Source organism: Dendrobium catenatum, unplaced genomic scaffold (genome assembly GCF_001605985.2).
Source record: "Dendrobium catenatum unplaced genomic scaffold, ASM160598v2 original_scaffold_117902, whole genome shotgun sequence".
In the NCBI taxonomy this organism is placed as follows: Eukaryota; Viridiplantae; Streptophyta; class Magnoliopsida; order Asparagales; family Orchidaceae; genus Dendrobium; species Dendrobium catenatum.
This window is the reverse complement of record NW_021436337.1, coordinates 177,482-197,916: the sequence shown is the minus strand read 5'-3', so window position 1 is coordinate 197,916 and position 20,435 is coordinate 177,482. Positions and strand designations below refer to the sequence as shown.

The following is a 20,435-nucleotide window of genomic DNA, read 5'->3' as shown; positions in this document are numbered from 1 at the left end:
GACGACGCATGACTCTTATACATAAAATTCTTTAAAATAAAAAAGGATTATATCTTACCTCCATTGGTTACTAGTATTCGCCTAACCTTCTCTATCATATAATCATGATTATTGGAGGCTTGATCCAAAGAGGATTTGATTAATCATTGTCGATTTGGACCATAAAGGTCTACCTTGGGTCAACTTGTTTTTATTTGTGTAGGCTTATATTGGTTCCTTATAATGTGATATCGGTGTTTACAAACTTGTCCATGTTTATATTAGGGGTGTCAAGAAGGGTCAATGGGTCAGGTTTCAGTCTGACCCTAAATTGACTCAACTCGAATCTGGTCAGCCCGAACTTGACCTATTTATAAATGGGTCAAAACTGCAGACCCAAACTGACTTTCTTGCAACCTAAATGACCCTAATCAAACCCGATAATGCATTTTGATTTGAAAAAAAAAATTAAAAATTTTTTAATAATAAAAATTAAATTAATTAATAAAAAAACATAATCATACCAACAAATAAAAAAATCTAAGAAAAAAAAATTTAAATCAAACATTTTGGAACACATTCAATTTTGCAGGTCAACTGGAACATGACCCATATAAACAGGTCAAAATTTCAAACCCAAACAAGACCCTTTATTAAATGGTTCAACCTAAATTTAATTTTTAGGTTGAATTTGAATTTGGTCATTTTTTTACACCCCTAATATATATCATTTTAAGGGCATGTAACCTTCCATTTAATTCATGCACTTCATAAAAAATTAGGTTGAATAGAATAAATATTTTCTAATCCTAATAAATTTTGTTATAAACTAAATTTAGATAGATGTCTTAAAAAATTTGGAATGATTTGATCACTAGGCCAAACTCTAACTTGTTCGCAGGTAAACGAAGCGGTAACAATTAGAACCCTATATTTTTGGGTGTTTGGTCTATTTTTTGAGCTTATCTATAAGGCTTTAAAAACCATATTTGACAACGAATAGGAAGACAGAGAGAATAAATACTTATTATATTTAAATTATAATAAAAATAAAACAATAATTTGTAAATATATAACAAAATTTGAACATAATAATAATATGAAGCATAAAAAATATAACAAATAAATTTAAAATTAAATACATTATTATTAAAAAGCAACTGGCCTCTTTATAGTCATAACTTGACGGATGAAATCAAAATTTCTCTTAAAATCTTATGGTTTATACCTGCAATTGGTGAAGCTCAAAAAATAAAATAAATACGAGATTATCATTATAATTATAAAACAAATAATCAAATACAATGTAAATAAGAAAAATACATATATTTCGCTTGAAGATACAACCAATCATAGAAAACTTTTAACACTTTATATAAACTAATAACAAAAATAAAATTATTCATTATATGGAGATGAAGTTAACTATGTTTCATTTTTTTAGTTCAATTGTTTCAATAATTTTATAAGAGAAAAATCAAATATCTCCTAAATTTGCATCATCAAATCTATCCACATAAGTTGAGTTCCTAGGTCTCGCTGAACCAAAATTTTCAATCCCAAATGCATCCAATTGATTGAACTCAATTATATCACCCACATCTCCTTCATTCTTTATGTCACCTTCACCAATAAATAAGAAATATAAAATAAGATATTATATTTTCTTTCATTTAAATGATATCCTCATATTTCATTATCAACTTGCTATGTCCTAACCGATTGGACTATATGTTTTGTTCTTCAATAATAGGCATTGCATCCTCTTTGTTTATCTCATTTTCCAAGTGTATAAGGCAAGTTCTAGAGTTGTTTTATTTTCAAGTATCCATAAATCAACAATTTCAACACAATTGTAGTCCAGATGATCATAATATCTTTTTTTAAGATGAAACCTAAAAAATGAAGAAATAATGTTAGGTTAAGATTATACATACTCTTTAAATTGACACTTATACATAAATATAAATATATTGTATGATTATACATATTCTTTAAGTTTAGATTATATCAAACATATATAAGATCATTGAGCCTTTGATGCTCCAAATAATTTTGTCTCTTTGAGTAAATCTTTTCAATAACACTCCAATTTCTCTTGCATCTTGATGAAGATGATGTTTGACTTAGAATTCGTATAGTTACTTTCTACAAGTTTGAACACTTGATCCAAACATCTTCTACTACTCATCTGCATATTATCAAGTTAGAGAGCTTAGTAAGTGTGTCTATTTATAAATACAAATATACTAATATAAGTATATAAGCATGTTGACATTAAAAAGAGAATTACCATGTTGTATTTCATTAGCCATCGTCTGTGCAATTAATTTTTCAATGCTTTCAAAGCCATCATAGAATAATTTGACTTCATTCATTGTGACTGTGTACTTTGAACAAATGTCGTTATTTCTAATTAAGTCAACTAGACCTTGTAAAATTTTTATCTTCTACCAATGGTTCTTTTTATCATTATAGAAATGACGATTGAGAAAATATGTTAATGCATGGATTCTTTTCCATAATTGAGTATCAAATCTTCTTTTTATTTTTAGTAGTGAAAAACTTATATGATCTCTTTACATTTTGAACATAGCTTTAATCATCTTTTCATGCACTGTACCTGCCATCATATAGATATTCAAGTAATAGTTTCTCAGCCAAGTCAATAATATGTAATAACTGAAAGGGCTCCATGTCTTTGAAATGATAAGACAATTATCCCAAAACTTCAAGTCCAAAATAATTGAAGCTACTTCTTTCCATTGGAAGTTTTGGATATATTTGAATTTATATAGAACTTGCTTGTGATTAGTGCTTGTAGGTCATGATGGTGCTTATAGACACTTTTCAAAGTTATAAAGGTTGTTGCAAAATGAGTTTCTCCAAGATGTACGATCTCCTTCCAACCTGGCCTTTCTCAAGTGCAAGTATGGAGATATGATTACAACAAAAAATTGTCACATTTGATGTTTTTTTTTGCTAGGTCCTATATGAGAGGCATGTTGTCAATATCTTTCAAAATTAAGTTCATATAATGTGTTGTACAAGGTTACCAATAGATGTTGTTGAATCTTTTATGTAACATCTGACCTGCTTTCTTGTAATTAACAGCATTATCAGTAACTAGTTGAACTACACTCTCTAGACCAACCCACTCAATAACCTTAGTAAATAAAGCACATAAATTTATAGCATCCTTTGTGATGTCTAAAACATCAACTAATTTTAAATAAAATACACCACATAGATAATATATCAAAAAACTAATTAATCTTTGCTCCTACTATTAGTCCATCCATTTATCATAAGTGCACAATTTGTTTTCTTCTAAGTTTATCTATAGTTATCAATGAGTATCCTGCACTCCTCTTTATAATCCATAAGTAAGTTTACTCTCATATTGTAATAAGTGGGGAGCTTGTAACCAGGATCTAAAGCAATAATGACATCTATAGTTTTATGTGCATATACTGAAGTTAAAGCATTAAATAGAATTTAACAATAAAAAAACCATCTTGCTAAAGCCATATCTGCGCGGTGAACTACTTCCTTAGATTACGAAACACTCTTAATTGATGGTTGAGAACCTAGTTTTGTTCTAGGAGCAAAGAAAGTGTCCGCATCAATATTTTTTCTTTTTCCTTTAGCAAGTTTTGATACATATTCTTCGGAAGATTGTGTTGTAGGAAGAGAAGAAGAATCTCTTTCTTCCTTAGCAACATCATCTATAGGAAATGATATACTATCCAACTTTGCCTGTGCTTGTTTTTTTTTCTTGAAATTTTCTTAAAGTTCTCCTGCAGTTGATATTAAATGTCGTGTGGAATCTTTTTGCAAGAAGTTATATTCCCTTAACTCATGCTAAATATTATTTTATTCTATTTATTCCTCATCCCTTGTATGTAATACCACAATGCAAATATTTGAATTGCTTCTTCCCATCAGCATCTCTAACTTCAGTGAAATAATTCCAAGCAATGTCTACTTTCTCACACACACTATAATTGTAAAGTTGAAATCTAATTACTGTGTGCTTCCATTCTAATTTGATTAACTAAAAGGTATGAATAATTTTAAGAGATTGAAGTTTCAAAAGACAAAAAGAGAGAACAAAAAAAAACGATCAGAATGTGACTATAATAATGGATGAAACTTAATGCCAAACAATAATTTGATGATTGTCCTAGTTAGAGAACTTCCAATAGAAATTGAAAAACTCTAGAACTTATGAGTTTATATGTGTGAATAATCTAATCAAAACAATCCCAATTCAACACAAAATTTTGATAGCATAACAAGTAAATATAGAGATTTCTTTAAAATATAAATTAGAACTATTAATGCAAAACAATCATACAGATGCAGTTAATCTACTAAAATAAATAAAGGATTTAAAAATTTCATCCATTCATTGCAGCTAATAATTATAGGAAACGTTCAAAGGCATAAGAACAAATTTCATGTAAGGAATTTATTGAAACAATTTATATAAAGAAAGTATAACATGATGAGACATTTGAATACATAAATGATAAATCATGGCAAAATAGTTGCATTTCATTTTGAAGAAGACAACTGTAATCTAACTAGGTATTTCATTTTCAAGAAAACAACTGCAATCTATCTCAACATTTTTCTTATAAAGCATAACTTATTAACTTCAATGCAGCTTGACACCTCACTATAGTAAGTCAGCATCAATACAACTACAAGATATTGTAAACAATATAAATTCAATCATGAAAAGTCATATAATCACTAGCTTAGACTTACTTAAGCCTATGAATAGGTTGACTTAAGGCCTGATAAATCTCCTATTTTTTCTCAAGGAAATGTATTTTTATAGGCTTTAATCCTAAAACTCTTTTTCTAGGACCTCTTGTACTTTTTATAAGATCTTCCTAAGAAATCCTAAGATTAGTGTTAGAGGAATCTTCTCGAGATAGATTATGTTAAGTTCATCCTAATGGGTCCAATAAAATCTTTCCCTTGATCCTCAAGTAATGCTAATATAATATGACAAGTAGGATGCAACATTAGGAAAGAGAAATAGAAGTTATGCATGAATCATAGTCCAAAGAGATGATGCTTGGATTGAGCACGCGAGGGTAAGTACCGAATGCGAAAAGAAGAGGTGAAGAACAGACATTGGGTCGGAAAGGAGGAGTTGAACACGAGAGGGAAGCCTTCGGTTCGGTGTTGGCTTTGCGAACTAGCAGGAGACAGCGATGGGAAGAAGATACGTCGAGCAGGAACAGGGAGGATGATACGTGATACCGATATGTCTGAATGAATTGTAGGGTTTTTTGTTTTTTCGATTTCATATAAGCTTCACCTTCTTTGATTTGAGTCATCCGATCTTCACTAAACAACTCAAAATGGGCTGTAGCAGAATTGGCCAGTTATCAGAAACTGGGACCTATTTTATGGTTTGACGATTGAATCGCCAGTTCGAATGGTTCAAATCCGATTATCTACGAAACCAGTTTTGAAGCAAAGCGCAACCGGCCGGCCAGCTGATTCACAATTAAATTAGTTGAACCAACCAATTTGATCCGATTTTTAAAGCATTGCTAATCAGAGTAAAAAATTGTCTTTTCAGGGGTTTTATCTTCCCACATAGCTACTTGCTCATTAAAATACAACCAAAATTGGTACGGCATCACAACCCGTTGAGAATTTCAGTCCACTCCAACGCGTTTCTCTCTCTTTTCTCTCAGTTCCAATTTTAAAATTTCTCCTCTCAACGATCCAACAAGCCTATTGTTCGTCGAAGACTTCCACGCCTCCTCTCGCCGTCCCATCTCATTGCAGGCCTTCCAAATTTGAAGGTGCGATTTTTATCTCTCTGTATACCTCTTTTTGAGTTTCGATCTGTGTCAGATGCTTGCTTTCTCTGGATGCAAGTCTTTTTAATCCTCGGAAACTTTTCCTCCTTACAAGTCTGCCTTTGCCGGCTCTTCGGCCTGCTCGTTCCGCCATCTTCTTAAGTGTTTTCTTTGCCAAATTAAAGGAAGCTCTTGGAAAAGGTCTGAAATTCATCCAAAAGCCATTGAGATTCGACTCTCAGATATGATTACCAAGCATAGAAGATGCGTTGAGCCTTGGTTTTAATCCCGGAAGTAATTTACAGGCGAAGGATGGCCAAACCGTCGCCTTTTTTCCTTGTTCTCCTTGGATTTGGATTCTTTGTAGCCACCTATAATCTCGTCACTCTAGTAATCCACAGCCAGAATAATGATGGGGAGATGGAACTTTCCCGGCGATCTGATTCCATGATTCAGAGACCCAATGAGTTGAAGGAATCTGAGGGCCAAAGAAGGCCATTCCATGTGGCACTCACAGCGACCGATTCTCCTTACAGTAAGTGGCAGTGCCGGATAATGTACTACTGGTATAAGAAGATGAAGGATTCAGAAGGTTCAGAGATGGGAGGTTTCACAAGGGTGTTGCATTCTGGGAGCCCAGATGATTTGATGAAAGAGATCCCTACTTTTGTGGTTGACCCCCTCCCATCCGGTGTGGATCAGGTGAGAAATCTTTGTACTAATAGATTTCTACAGATTTTGGTCTGTGCGTTAAATTTTATTTATAGCCAGAATAGATTTGCTCAAAAACAGAACCCCATGCAAACTCAACATAAACTGAACTATGGGTAATACATTTCATGATAAAGGAAAAATGAAAAATACTAAAACAAAACATGACTCAAAAGTATAAAAATCCCTTAGAGTCATGAATAACATCTGTCTTGATAGGATCTCGGATTTCCCCTGGTTGTTGGAAGCCTTCCAAAGGGGAAATATGACAGACGGGTGCAGAAGGCTCTCATCATTGTCTTACAAAACTTCTTCCAGGAAAATAGCATTTGACATCCAAAAAACTGGCATCATGACATCCAAAGAACCATCAACATCCAAAAGAAGAGGCCTAAAAAGCAACCAAAGGAACTACAAGCCACTAATTCTAGCCCTCCAAATGTTAAGAAATGAGATGCACAATGTCATTATATTTCTTCCATCTAGATACCTTAGCAACAATAGTTTTCTTGATTTGATGGCATAAAGTGGAAGAGATGCTAATGGAATTATCAAAAATCCTAACATTTCTTTCCCTCCAAATAAAAGAAACATAGCAACAGGTAGTACAAAAGCAAAGATCTTTAACAATGGAAACTTGAGGCAAGTCATGAATGTGTTGAAGCATTTAAATCAGGCTTAACCTCATTAGCCCAAGGTATAAAAGATGAAACAATATTAAATATGAAATTGCATTCAAAAAGAAGTTGTGTGTTGCTTTCATCAAAATTGTTACAGAATGTGCAAAGAGGCTACACAGTGATTCCACGTTTAATTAGAACATATGATGTTTTAAGGCTTCCGGCTATAGCAAGTCAAGCATAACAGGAGTAACGGATGACAAATCTCTTGTGCCAAATAAATGGGGGCCAAGAGATAGTGGGAAGTTCCTTATATATACCTGATAAAAAATCCTTGAAGAGAGGAGTATCTAAACCTTTCTAAGTTAAAACAAGGCCATTAGCCGACGAGAATGAACTTGAGTAATATTTTCCTTGATATCAACAAAGAGAGTAGAAGGAAGGTTCCATGTGTCATTGGAGATGAAGGTGGATGTAGAGGAGGTGAAGGGGGTGGATGATGGGAGGGAGAGGAGCCCAGAATTTCAAACAGAAGTCTTCCCATTACATAATTGATTCCAGAAGGAAAATTTTGCATTAGACGTGATGTGGAAGATGCAATTGGACTTATGACTATTAGCAATCTCATTAATATTCTTCTAAAAAGAGAAGCAATTTTGAGAAGTTGGTTTCTAGCAAAAGAAATATTTCTCTTTACGCCAATGAATGAGGGGACTGTCGGTGGTGAGGAGGCGCCAGATAAATGAAAAACCATGTGCATATATAAGAGCTTGAATGTCAGGAATGCCCAAACCACCGCATTGCTTAGGAAGATAAGTTTTTTTTCAAGAGATGAGGTGAAGCTTTTTGGCATTAGTGTCACTGTGATAAAGAAATTTAGCACACCTTCTACTAATAAAAGACGAGCTTCTAAGCCAGCATAAAAAACAATTCAAAATAGTTTATCTTAAATATTGAAGTCTACCCGCAAATGACATCATTCTAGCTTTCCAACCATCTAGCATAGAAGATATCTTTTGAATCAAGGGCTGGAAGTCATGGAGAAGGAGCCTTTTGGAGGATATGTGAATGCCCAAATATTTGAGAGGGAATGTAGAAACAGAGAGATTAAGAATAGAACAAAAGTTAGTGATGTTGTTAGCATTGATAGAGAAGAAGATGTTTCTTTTCCTGTGATTAATTTGGAGATCATATTCAAGTTAGAAATCCCTCAAAATGTCTTTCAGGGTAATAGCATTCTGGTTGGTGGCATGTCCAAAGACTGGCAGATCATCTACATAAAATAAATGAGAGATTTGCTGATTTTCTTTTTGGTTGCCCTTATAAGTATTGTTGAGAATGGACATTTTGAAAAGGGTAAACAAACCATCCATAATGATGAAAAATAGGTAAGGGGACAAGAGACATCCTTGTCTCAATCCAGATGTAGAGCTAAAAAAGCCCTATAGCCCCACCATAGTAGCATATTGAGAAATGAACATCATCAATACAGACTTTTATTCAACTAGTAAATAAGGGAAAAAACCATTCTGATCCAAACTATGAAGTAAAAAACTCAATAGGTGAGTTGAAAGTGCTAGATGGGGTAGAGATCTCCTTGAAATAATTTGATTTTTTTAATGAAGCTTCATATAAAGATAATTGAGATCAGCATCCTCATGTAGAAGCCATTTGGCTTTACTTCTTTAAGAGATCCAAGAGGCCCAAGCTGATTGAGGTTGAGAGAGCTTTTCACCAATTTCTTTAGTGAGAACATTAAGGGAAGCATCAGTTGGATTAGTGTGAAGCTGTTGAAGGCTTAAAAAGTGTTTTCTTTGTAGATCTTAAAGGTTGTGATATAGATTATCAGATGATGCCCAATTCATGGTTTTGATCATAGCCTTCAGAGACTTCAATTTGGAGTAAAGATTAACAGTGGGGTTATCAACCATGCTTTGAGAAAACACTTTTAAAAGGATGTCCTAAAATTGAGTGATTTTAACCCAATAATTTTTAATTTGGAATCTAAGGCTCCTTCTTATGAGGGGTCGGGTATAAAGGATCAGGGGAGAATGATCTGAGCACATAGGTCGTTCAATTTTGTAGTAGGATGATGGGAACAGTTGGAACCAAGCTTCATTAAATAGAATCCTATCGAGCATAATATGGATAGGGGTAGAAAGTCTTTGACTGAACTAAATGTACTTGAGGCCCACCGAAACAAGATCCTTGATACCAGCCTCGAAGATAAACTTGTTATGTTCCCATAACTTGTTATTGGGAATAGGGTTGCCTCCAGATTTTTCATGAGAGAATTTACAACAGTTGAAGTTTCCCATGATGATCCAAGCAGCAGAGATGTTCTCCCCTAATTGTTTTAGATTAAGCTAAAGGATCTCGCAGCCATAGAATTGGAAGCATATACGACAGTAGAAAATTTTAATAGAATTGGAAGCATATACAACCCCCCTATCCATTGCATGTCAAAATCCTCAACACTAGAAAAATTTAATAGAGAAAACCCTTCACTGAGTGAAAGAAGACATAGGTTCCTTTGAGATTCCGCACCTTTTTTTATGGAAGAGAATAAGACTTCGTAGTAAGAGTATTTCCATTGAATAGTCGACAAAGCCCCAATTCTTCATAGCCTTTAGAGACTTCTTCATATGAGAACTGGATAACATTTTGGTAGGAGGAACAAATCTTTGGGGGAACTCTTTGGAGGAAGAAGAAGCTTAGGTAAGTGCCTTTTTCTCGTTGGAGTTATGGGGTTCGCTGGAGGGGGGGGGGGGTGTTGAGGGAAGGTCGGCGTTACAGTATGCGGCTTGGAGGTTAGCTAAAGGAGGAAGGTCATGCTAAGAAAAAAGATTATTAGCCATATGGTGAGGTGGAGGTGGAAAAAGGTTGGGATAATGGCCTCTGGCAGTGCCGAAAGGGAGGGGGTGTACCGGAAATCAGGGGTTGCACTTCGGCTAGGGTTCCTCCTATCACTACCCAACTTGATAAAACCCACAGATGAGTCAGATCCTTTCATGTTTGTTTGCAACATGTTGACCTCAATATCCGAGTTTTGAAAATTTTTCATATTTTTCGTCCAATTTTAACTTTAAAACAAACAAAAAACTATAAAGCTTCTAAAAACTGTCAATATACTGAAAATAAACTTATCAACAATTTTTTTTCATTTATCATCAAATATACGTATAATAATTAAACTACAATATATTGTTGTAGATCGGAATACAAAATAGAGTATAATAAATAATTTGTTATGACTGTGTAAAAATTTCAAAAAAGAAGTCCCTATATAAACTCAGATTGAATCCAAAAAACTACTATTCAATAGGCTTTTTTCATTTCCCAAACCATAAAAACAAAAGACAGAATAACCGTGAGCTAACACAGCTCAGATGTCATATTTATCAATCTAATATTTCAAATGAATTTGTTATTAAGCATTAATTGAGTGCTAAAAGCAATATAATACATTTTTATGCTTAGCAAAAGTAGTAATTGCAGTTATCGAGAATTCAAATGATAGTGTGAAAAAATAAATAAACAAATATTTCATTTCAGACAAAATTCAGATAATTCTAGCCCTTATGTCTCTCAACTGATAAAATTCATAGAATTCTGACCCTTATAACTTTCAACAAATAGAATTCGTAGTATGCGGCTTCGTAGTAAGAGTTTTCGATTGAATAGTCGACAAAGCCCCAATTCTTCATAGCCTTTAGAGTCTTCTTCATATGAGAACTGGATAACATTTTCGGTAGGGGGAACAAAACTTTGGGGGAACTCCTTGGAGGAAGAAGAAGCTTAGGTAAGTGCCTTTTTCCCGTTGGAGTTATAGGGTTCGTTGGGGGGGGGGGTGTTGAGGGAAGGTTGACGTTACTGGAGGTTAGCTAAAGGAGGAAGGTCAGCTAAGCAAAAAGATTATTAGCCATAAGGTGGGGTGGAGGTGGAAAAGGTTGGGATAATGGCCTCTGGCAGTGCCGAAAGGGAGGGGGTGTACCGGAAATCAGGGGTTGCACTTCAGCTAGGGTTCCTCCTGTCACTACCCAACCTGATAAACCCACAGATGAGTCATATCCTTTCATGTTTGTTTGCAACATGCTAACCTTAATATCCGAGTTTTGAAAATTATTCATATTTTTCGTCCAATTTTAACTTTAAAACAAACAAAAAACTATAAAGATGCTAAAAACTGTCAATATACTGAAAATAAACTTATCCACAATTTTTTTTTCATTTATCATCAAATATACGTATAATAATTAAACTACAGTATATTGTTGTAGACCGGAATACAAAATAGAGTATAATAAATAATTTGTTATGACTGTGTAAAAATTTCAAAAAAGAAGTCCCTATATAGACTCAGATTGAATCCAAAAAACTATTATTCAATAGGCTTTTTTCATTTCCCAAACCCTAAAAACAAAAGACAGAATAACTATGAGCTAACACAGCTCAGATGCATATTTATCAATCTAAAATTTCAAATGAATTTGTTATTAAGCATTAATTGAGTGCTAAAAGAAATATAATAGATTTTTATGCTTAGCAAAAGTAGTAATTGCAGTTATCGAGAATTCAAATGATAGTGCTGAAAAAATAAATAAACAAATATTTCATTTCAGACAAAATTCAGATAATTCTAACCCTTATGTCTCTCAACGGATAAAATTCATAGAATTTTGACCCTTATGACTTCCAACAAATAGAATTCATAGAAGAACCTTATGATTCCCAATGTCAGCAACATAACAGAGTCTGCATATAACACAGAATGTGCCCTATGGAAAAAAATGTGCATTAACACCAAAACAAAACTTTCTCCATCCATTCCAGACCTCCGTAAAATCACACAATTCAATCAGAAACACATAATTTATTTCATTGCAGTAACAAGAATGTAAATAAATTCATTTCGGAAATTACCAAAATATCTTAATGGTAGTTTGATTGTTTTTTAATTCTCCAAATAGTTCGGAGGCTAGGAGGATATAATTAGTGGAGATCCTTTTGCTTATAAAATTAACGTGATCGGGGCTTATAATGTGAGACATGAGAAGCTTAAGACTATTAGCCAAGATTTTAGAGATAATCTTGTAAACTGTATTGCAAATTGAGATAGGTCTAAACTCAGAAATGTTATAAGCATTGGAGCCCTAGGGAAAACCCTTCACTGAAACAAGATCCTTGATACCAGCCTCGAAGATAAACTTGTTATGTTCCCATAACTTGTTATTGGGAATAGGGTTGCCTCCAGATTTTTCATGAGAGAATTTACAACAGTTGAAGTCTCCCATGATGATCCAAGCGGCAGAGATGTTCTTCCCTAATTGTTTTAGATTAAGCTAAAGGATCTCGCAGCCATAGAATTGGAAGCATATACGACAGTAGAAAATTTTAATAAAATTTGAAGCATATACAACCCCCCTATCCATTGCATGTCAAAATCCTCAACTACTAGAAAAATTTAATAGAGAAAACCCTTCATTGAGTGAAAGAAGACATAGGTTCCTTTGAGATTCCGCACCTTTTTTTATGGAAGAGAATAAGACTTCGTAGTAAGAGTTTTTGAAAGTTTGTTAGGGATGTTAAACCCTTATGAACTAGTTCCGAGGCTAACCAAGAGGGGGATGAATTGGTATTTTAAAAACTTTTCAATCAAATCACGAACTCAAACCAAAACACAATTCACCACAAGAAAAATAAAGTGCGGAAATTAAATGCGTAAGTAAAAAACAAAGGAAAGAACACACCAGATTTATAGTGGTTCGGTCAAACCTTGACCTACGTCCTCTCCTCGGAGGCACCCTCCGAATATTGCACTAACTTAGTATCTCTCCTTTAGCCCCCACAGCTAGGCGGAGAAGCCCTTACAAAAACACTCATTTTCACTAACCCCGGTGTGGCAGAGAACCGACTCCTTTTTCTTTCTCCTGAAGCAGGCAGATAACCTCGATCAATTGCTGAAGAAGACCTCCCTTGAGCATCCAAGAACGAGGAACGATGATTGGAGAAGACACCTTAGACCCTTGCTTGGAGAAACCCTTGTGAAATCCCCTCACAAGCTCCCCCTCACAAGTTCCTCCCTCTCTCTCCCTCTCTCTTCCTCTCCTCTAGGCTATCTCAGGTCAAGGCAGCAGCAAAAGATGCTTGTGCTTGAGAAAACACGAGTCCTTTAGATAGATTTTCAAGAACCGACTTTATCGTCTAGGACGATATTGCTATCGTCCTGTACGATCAGTACAAATTAAGCTCAATCAGCCCGGACGACTTGGGACGATTAGAAGATTTTTTGTTCCTATCATCCAGGATGATAATATATCGTCCTGTACGATTAGTACAAATCAGGAAATATCGTCCAGAACATCGCCCTGGATGGGAGTCTGGACGAAAACAAAATGACTTGATCGTCCTAGCCGATTAGTTCAAATCTGTGCAAAATCGTCCAGAACATCGCTCTGAACAGACGATGTATGATTTTTTGTAGTCCAGGAGCAACCAAGGTTTTTGAACTGATCATCCTGATCGATCCTGCGATCGTCCAGGACGATATGATCGAATCAATCAACTTTAATTACTTTCCTTAATCACCAGATCAATTTAGGCATAATTGAACCCCATCGTCCAGGCCGATGTCCTGGACGATGATTAAAAAATAAAACTTCATAAATAGATCTAGCGACTGATTCTTTCTGATTTGAGCATATCGTCCCGGCCGATAAAAAAATCGTCCAGGACGACATGCTTAATGACGGCTGCCTTAACCAAGATGCCCTAATTAGGGTTTCTGTTTTTAACCGATCATCCAGGACGATTTTTAGATCGTCCCAGACAATATTAGCAAAATCAGAAAACTCTAAGTCAGACAAAAAAATTCACCCAAGTGTGTGTGTGTAATGTTACTTAGCATCAGACACCACAGAGATTACAATTGACTCAAGAAAGGGAAAAAATACATTACAAACTGACTCAAACCTAATCTACCGAATCTTGAGCTGGCTTGAGTTGCACTTGATCTTGTTGACCTGAAATGTTAGTGAGCAAGGCAGTCGTAAAAAAATAGGAATGTTTGTTATCATCAAAATTCTAATTCATAAAACTAGATTTGCAACAGTTTTTTGATTGAATAGTCGATAAAGCCCCAATTCTTCATAGCCTTTAGAGACTTCTTCATATGAGAACTGGATAACATTTTCGGTAGGAGGAACAAACCTTTGGGGGAACTCCTTGGAGGAAGAAGAAGCTTAGGTAAGTGCCTTTTTCCTGTTGGAGTTATGGGGTTCGTTGTCGGTGAGGCTAACCGTGTTTGGGGGGGGGGGGGGGGGGGGGTTGAAGGAAGGTCAACGTTATAGTATGCGGCTTGGAGGTTAGCTAAAGGAGGAAGGTCATGCTAAGCAAAAATATTATTAGCCATAAGGTGAGGTGGAGGTGGAAAAAGGTTAGGATAATGGCCTCTAGCAATGCCGAAAGGGAGGTGTACTGGAAATCAGGGGTTGCACTTCGGCTAGGGTTCCTCCTGTTACTACCCAACCTGATAAAACCCACAGATGAGTCAGATCCTTTCATGTTTGTTTGCAACATGTTGACCTCAATATCCGAGTTTTGAAAATTATTCATATTTTTCGTCCAATTTTAACTTTAAAACAAACAAAAAACTATAAAGCTGCTAAAAACTGTCAATATACTGAAAATAAACTTATCAACAGTTTTTTTTTTTCATTTATCATCAAATATACGTATAATAATTAAACTGCAGTATATTGTTGTAGATCGAAATACAAAATAGAGTATAATAAATAATTTGTTATGATTATGTAAAAATTTCAAAAAAGAAATCCCTATATAAACTTAGATTGAATCCAAAAAACTGTTATTCAATAGGCTTTTTTCATTTCCCAAACCATAAAAACAAAAGACAGAATAACTGTGAGCTAACACAGCTCAAATGTCATATTTATCAATCTAAAATTTCAAATAAATTTGTTATTAAGCATTAATTGAGTGCTAAAAGCAATATAATAGATTTTTATGCTTAGCAAAAGTAGTAATTGCAGTTATCAAGAAATCAAATGATAGTGCTGAAAAAATAAATAAACAAATATTTCATTTCAAACAAAATTCAGATAATTCTAGCCCTTATGTCTCTCAACAGATAAAATTCATAGAATTCTGACCCTTATGACTTCCAACAAATAGAATTCGTAGTATGCGGCTTCGTAGTAAGAGTTTTTCGATTGAATAGTCGACAAAGCCCCAATTCTTCATAGCCTTTAGAGACTTCTTCATATGAGATATGGATAACATTTTCGGTAGGAGGAACAAAACTTTGGGGGAACTCCTTGGAGGAATAAGAAGCTTAGGTAAGTGCCTTTTTCCCTTTGGAGTTATAATTAAACTACAATATATTGTTGTAGATCGGAATACAAAATAGAGTATAATAAATAATTTTTTATGATTGTGTAAAAATTTCAAAAAAGAAGTCCCTATATAGACCAGATTGAATCCAAAAAACTGCTATTCAATAGGCTTTTTTCATTTCCCAAACCCTAAAAACACAAAAGATAGAATAACTGTGAGGGAAGGTCATGCTAAGCGGAAATCATGGGTTGCACTTCGCAAGGGTTCCTCCTGTCACTACCCAACCTGATAAAGCCCATATAGATGAGTCAGATCCTTTCATGTTTGTTTGCAGCATATTGACCTCAATATCCGAGTTTTGAAAATTATTCATATTTTTCGTCCAATTTTAACTTTAAAACAAACAAAAAAACTATAAAGCTGCTAAAAACTGTCATTATACTGAAAATAAACTTATCCACATTTTTTTTCATTTATCATCAAATATACGTATAATAATTAAACTACAATATATTGTTGTAGATCGGAATACAAAATAGAGTATAATAAATAATTTTTTATGATTGTGTAAAAATTTCAAAAAAGAAGTCCCTATATAGACCAGATTGAATCCAAAAAACTGCTATTCAATAGGCTTTTTTCATTTCCCAAACCCTAAAAACACAAAAGATAGAATAACTGTGAGCTAACACAACTCAGATGTCATATTTATCAATCTAAAATTTCAAATGAATTTGTTATTAAGCATTAATTGAGTGCTAAAAGCAATATAATAGATTTTTATGCTTAGCAAAAATAGTAATTGCAGTTATCGAGAATTAAAATAATAGTGCTGAAAAAATAAATAAACAAATATTTCATTTCGAACAAAATTTAGATAATTCTAGCCCTTATGTCTCTCAACAGATAAAATTCATATAATTCTAACCCTTATGACTTCCAACAAATAGAATTCATAAAAGAACCTTATGACTCCCAATGTCAGCAATAGAACAGAGTGTGCATATAACACATAATGTGCCCTACGGAAAAAAATGTGCATTAATACCAAAATAAAACTTTCTCCATCCACTCTAGACCTCCTCAAAATCACACAATTCAATCATAAACACATAATTTATTTCATTGCAGTAACAAGAATGTAAATAAAATCATTTCGGAAATTATTAAAATATCTTAATGGTAGCACAGAATGAGCCCTTAGCACTACAATGTGCCATTGGCACAGAATATGCCTTAGGCACAAAACGTGCATTTTATACCAGAACAAAACTTTCTCCATCAACTCTAGACCTCCTCAAAATCACACAATTTGATCAGATAAGCACATAATTCATTACATTATAGTAATAAGAATGTAAACAAAATCATTTCGAAAATTACCAAAATATCTTAATGGTAGGCAGAAAAATAGGGTACTATGCATAAATTCACTATTTCAGAATATAACCAAATTATCATAGATTATTTAGAACACTATTTAAAGACTTTAATTATACTATAACATTATTTTTCAGGTTCAGGATTATCTTATAATAAATTAAAATAGTGTAATTCTTAAAATTCTTGGTGTAAAATTTCTAAAAAAATACTTAAATATTCAAAATTTATATCTCTATAACATACAGAAAGTTAAATGGTGAAAATTTTGCAAGTATAAAGTTATCCTAATTTTAAACTAAAGAAATATAAATTAAATCAAGAAATACTAGAATTTTTTGTATTTTTTTAAAACTGAGATGGACAAAATGTCAACTATCTCGATCCAAGCAACTTTTAGAACTGTGTCGTTAGTTGTAAACTATCCGAAGTAGCCCAAATCCATCTTCTCTCTATAGAAATCTCTCTCTCACTAGTCGGCAACCCTAACAAATAAATGGAGTGGCGTTTTAGCAGAAATTGATATTTAAATTGAAAATTCATGTCAAGTATCGTAGCCCCCAATAGTGCTTGCACGGTGCTTTTTCTGGGAGTCCACAGCACAGTAGTGCCAACCTCAGCATCGTCATGCTGAATTTTTTTTCAAAATTCCAGAAAACTTCCTATTGGGGCGCCGTTAACTCTAGCGTTGCGACACCCCAGGAGAATTTTTAGACTTCTTTGAACATGCAAATATATCAATGGAACCTATTTTAGAATACATGCAGACTCCCACATCAAAATATTCCCAACCACTCTTAGAAGGGTTCTAATGCAGAAATTTAACTAATTACCTTAAATTTGATCAGGTCAGAACATGTTGAATTGCACACTAACTTTTTGGGTGTTACAACTCTCCTCTCAGAAAAATGTCATCCTCGACATTTCAAAACTCAAACCCTCAAAACATATTAGGATACAACTACTTCATTTTGGATTCTTTCTCCCATGTAGCTTATTTTCCTATTTTGTTTCTCCACTGGACTTTAACCATTGAAATCTATTTGTTTCTTAATTTCCTGACTACATAAGCTAGAATTTTCTTTTGTTCTTCTCCATAGCTCAGATTGGGACATATCTCAATTTGTTCTGCAGACTTAGTTCCCATAATGAGATATCCATTTCCTTAGAAGCGACACATGAAATACATTTTGAATGTCAGCCATATGATTTGGTAACTGTAAACTATAGGCAGATTTTTTGATCCTTTCCATGACTTCAAATGATCTAACATATCTTGAACTTTGCTTTTCTTCTTTACAAAATCTGCTGATACTTTTCATCAACCTGATTTTCATATATATGAAATCTCCAACATGTAATCCCACAGCCCATTGCTTAGCATCGTAATATTATTTTTCTATCCTATATAACTTTTAATCTATCTCTGATCAGATGGATCTTTTCAGTAGTATTATCAACTAGGGTTGGCCCAATCAAATTTCTTTCACCCATCTCTGTCCAAGATAGAGGAGTCCTACATCTACCATATAGAGCTTTATAAGGGGCTATACATATATTTGACTGAAAACTATTATTGCAAGCAAACTCGATTAGAGAGATGTGATTTTTCCAACTGCCACTAAAGTCTTGAACACAATATCAGAAGATCTTCCAGTATTTGAATAACTTTCTCAAACTATTCGTCAATATGTAGATGAAAAGCCATACTGAAATGTAATATTGTACCCAAGACCGAGCCCAACCCAACAGGACCTGACTAGCGGACCTGGCTGAGTGCGACGGGCGAGTGCAAGTACATTGAGTAGGCATGCTGTTGAGGGCGAGCGCAAATGGGCGAGGGCATACCTTATATCCATCTCCTTTGACACCAAAAGGACCACCTACCAACAAAGCTACATTCTATGGGCTCCAAAAATTTACTCCTCAGCCTCCCCTCTTTCGGGTGAGTTTTAACAAATTAAGTTTTGGGGTAAATTTTCAAAAGGATGGTTGGGTTTAAAATAAGACCCTACCCAGATATTTCACCCTCATTTTGATAGGAATTTATGATATGAATTCTGGTTTCCTATATACACAAGCCCTTATAGGTAATTATCTCTCCCAATAACAAGAGAGAACTTTTGAATAAGGCTAGTTATCAAATAGATACATAGAGACACGTAGTATCTTGTGTATAATAGCAGCATGTTTGTTCTATGAAAATTTAATATTTTATATTAAAAATTTCAGCATCTTGCACTTAAACTAGATGGTGGGAGAATGGTGATGAGCCCGATGAAGATCCCATGGTTCTGTCGTCTCGGCCATTGTGGTCCCTGGCCTACTTAGTCATGGAGGTAGTTGACCCAACCTAACATAAGGATCCTTGTCGGCAGACATGGGTTGTGTCGTTTAAGAGTATCTTGTATACCTGGGGTGAATATTTTTCTAATGGGACAAGTTTGAATCCATCTTAGCTAGCAGAGGTCTTTGTGCCTTATTGACTATATCCTATTGATTCATATCTTAAAGATTTGATGTCGTTGGGGAGCATATGGGCACTGGCCATGACCGTAATTTAATGGTGTTATTTGGCGGCAAACCACCTGGTTCAGAGGGCCTCGGTTATAACCGTTTACCTGCGTTACCATTTGGCGGTAAAATCGTTGGTTAAATGACACGTGCTACATCCTTACTGGTAAGAGATGGATTGAGAATGAATCCTAGTGATAATCTCGACCAGACACTAGCCATTTTTTGAGCTGAGGTGCATTTTCAAACTTGTCCACCTCGACAAATTATTGCGGAGGATGGATGAGTTTTGCTTTAAGCATTTTAATGATTAATTTCAATTTTAAATATTTTAAATTTTGGTATTTTTTGTTGGTTGAATTTAATGAGCATTTGAAAGGCATTTTTAATATTTGAAATTAACCCCTTCGGTTGAGATTTGCATTCAACACGGCCATCATCGGGGCATCTATGGGAAATTATATTTTATCGACTAAACCATGTCGACTTTGTTATTTGCCAACATAGGATCGGGTTTGTTATCGGCTGCCATTTTTATTAGTAAATTTTCTTAAGCTTTGAAGGCCTAATATGAACGGTATTAAAATAAATATCTCGATCGACGTCGTGGCCGTATATTTGTTCGACAGTTTGAGCCATGTCTACTCCTACCTACTCGCATAGAAGGATCAGGCTCGAGCTTAAATTTATTATTTGACCTGCGCAACATCCTCACATGTTACGTGTATACTCATAACATGCTCGTCAAGGCCTATGCGGGTGCTTTGGGGGTATTTCTGCATTTGTAATTCTTTATTTAACCTTGTCAACTCTATCTAATTGCTGACAAAGGATCAGGTTCGTTGCCTACTTTATGTTTTTATTAGTGAATTTTTCTTGTTATAGGCTTTGCAAGCCTAATATGAACGTATTAAAACAAATATCTCAGTCGATGCCGTGACCGTATATTTGTTTGATAGTTTGAGCCGTGTCGACTTTTATCTACTCGCATAGAAGTATTGGGCTCGAACTTAAATTTATCATTTGACCCACGCAACATCCTCAG

The 20,435-nt window shown here is 34.4% G+C and overlaps 1 protein-coding gene across 2 annotated transcripts in view; it reads left to right on the top strand.

Moving 5' to 3' along the window:
* Positions 1 to 5,630: 5,630 nt before the first annotated feature.
* LOC110112343 (hydroxyproline O-arabinosyltransferase 3-like) overlaps positions 5,631 to 20,435 on the top strand; it is a 28,302-nt gene continuing 13,497 nt past the window's right edge. The window contains exons 1-3 of one of the 2 annotated variants that reach the window (XM_028692083.1): positions 5,631 to 5,813; positions 5,996 to 6,011; positions 6,116 to 6,512. In XM_028692083.1, coding sequence (XP_028547916.1) covers positions 6,123 to 6,512 — 390 coding nt within the window. In that variant the 5' untranslated portion in view covers positions 5,631 to 5,813; positions 5,996 to 6,011; positions 6,116 to 6,122. Of the gene's footprint in view, positions 5,814 to 5,925; positions 6,012 to 6,115; positions 6,513 to 20,435 lie in introns of both variants that reach the window. The other variant, XM_028692082.1, reaches the window with a different exon arrangement.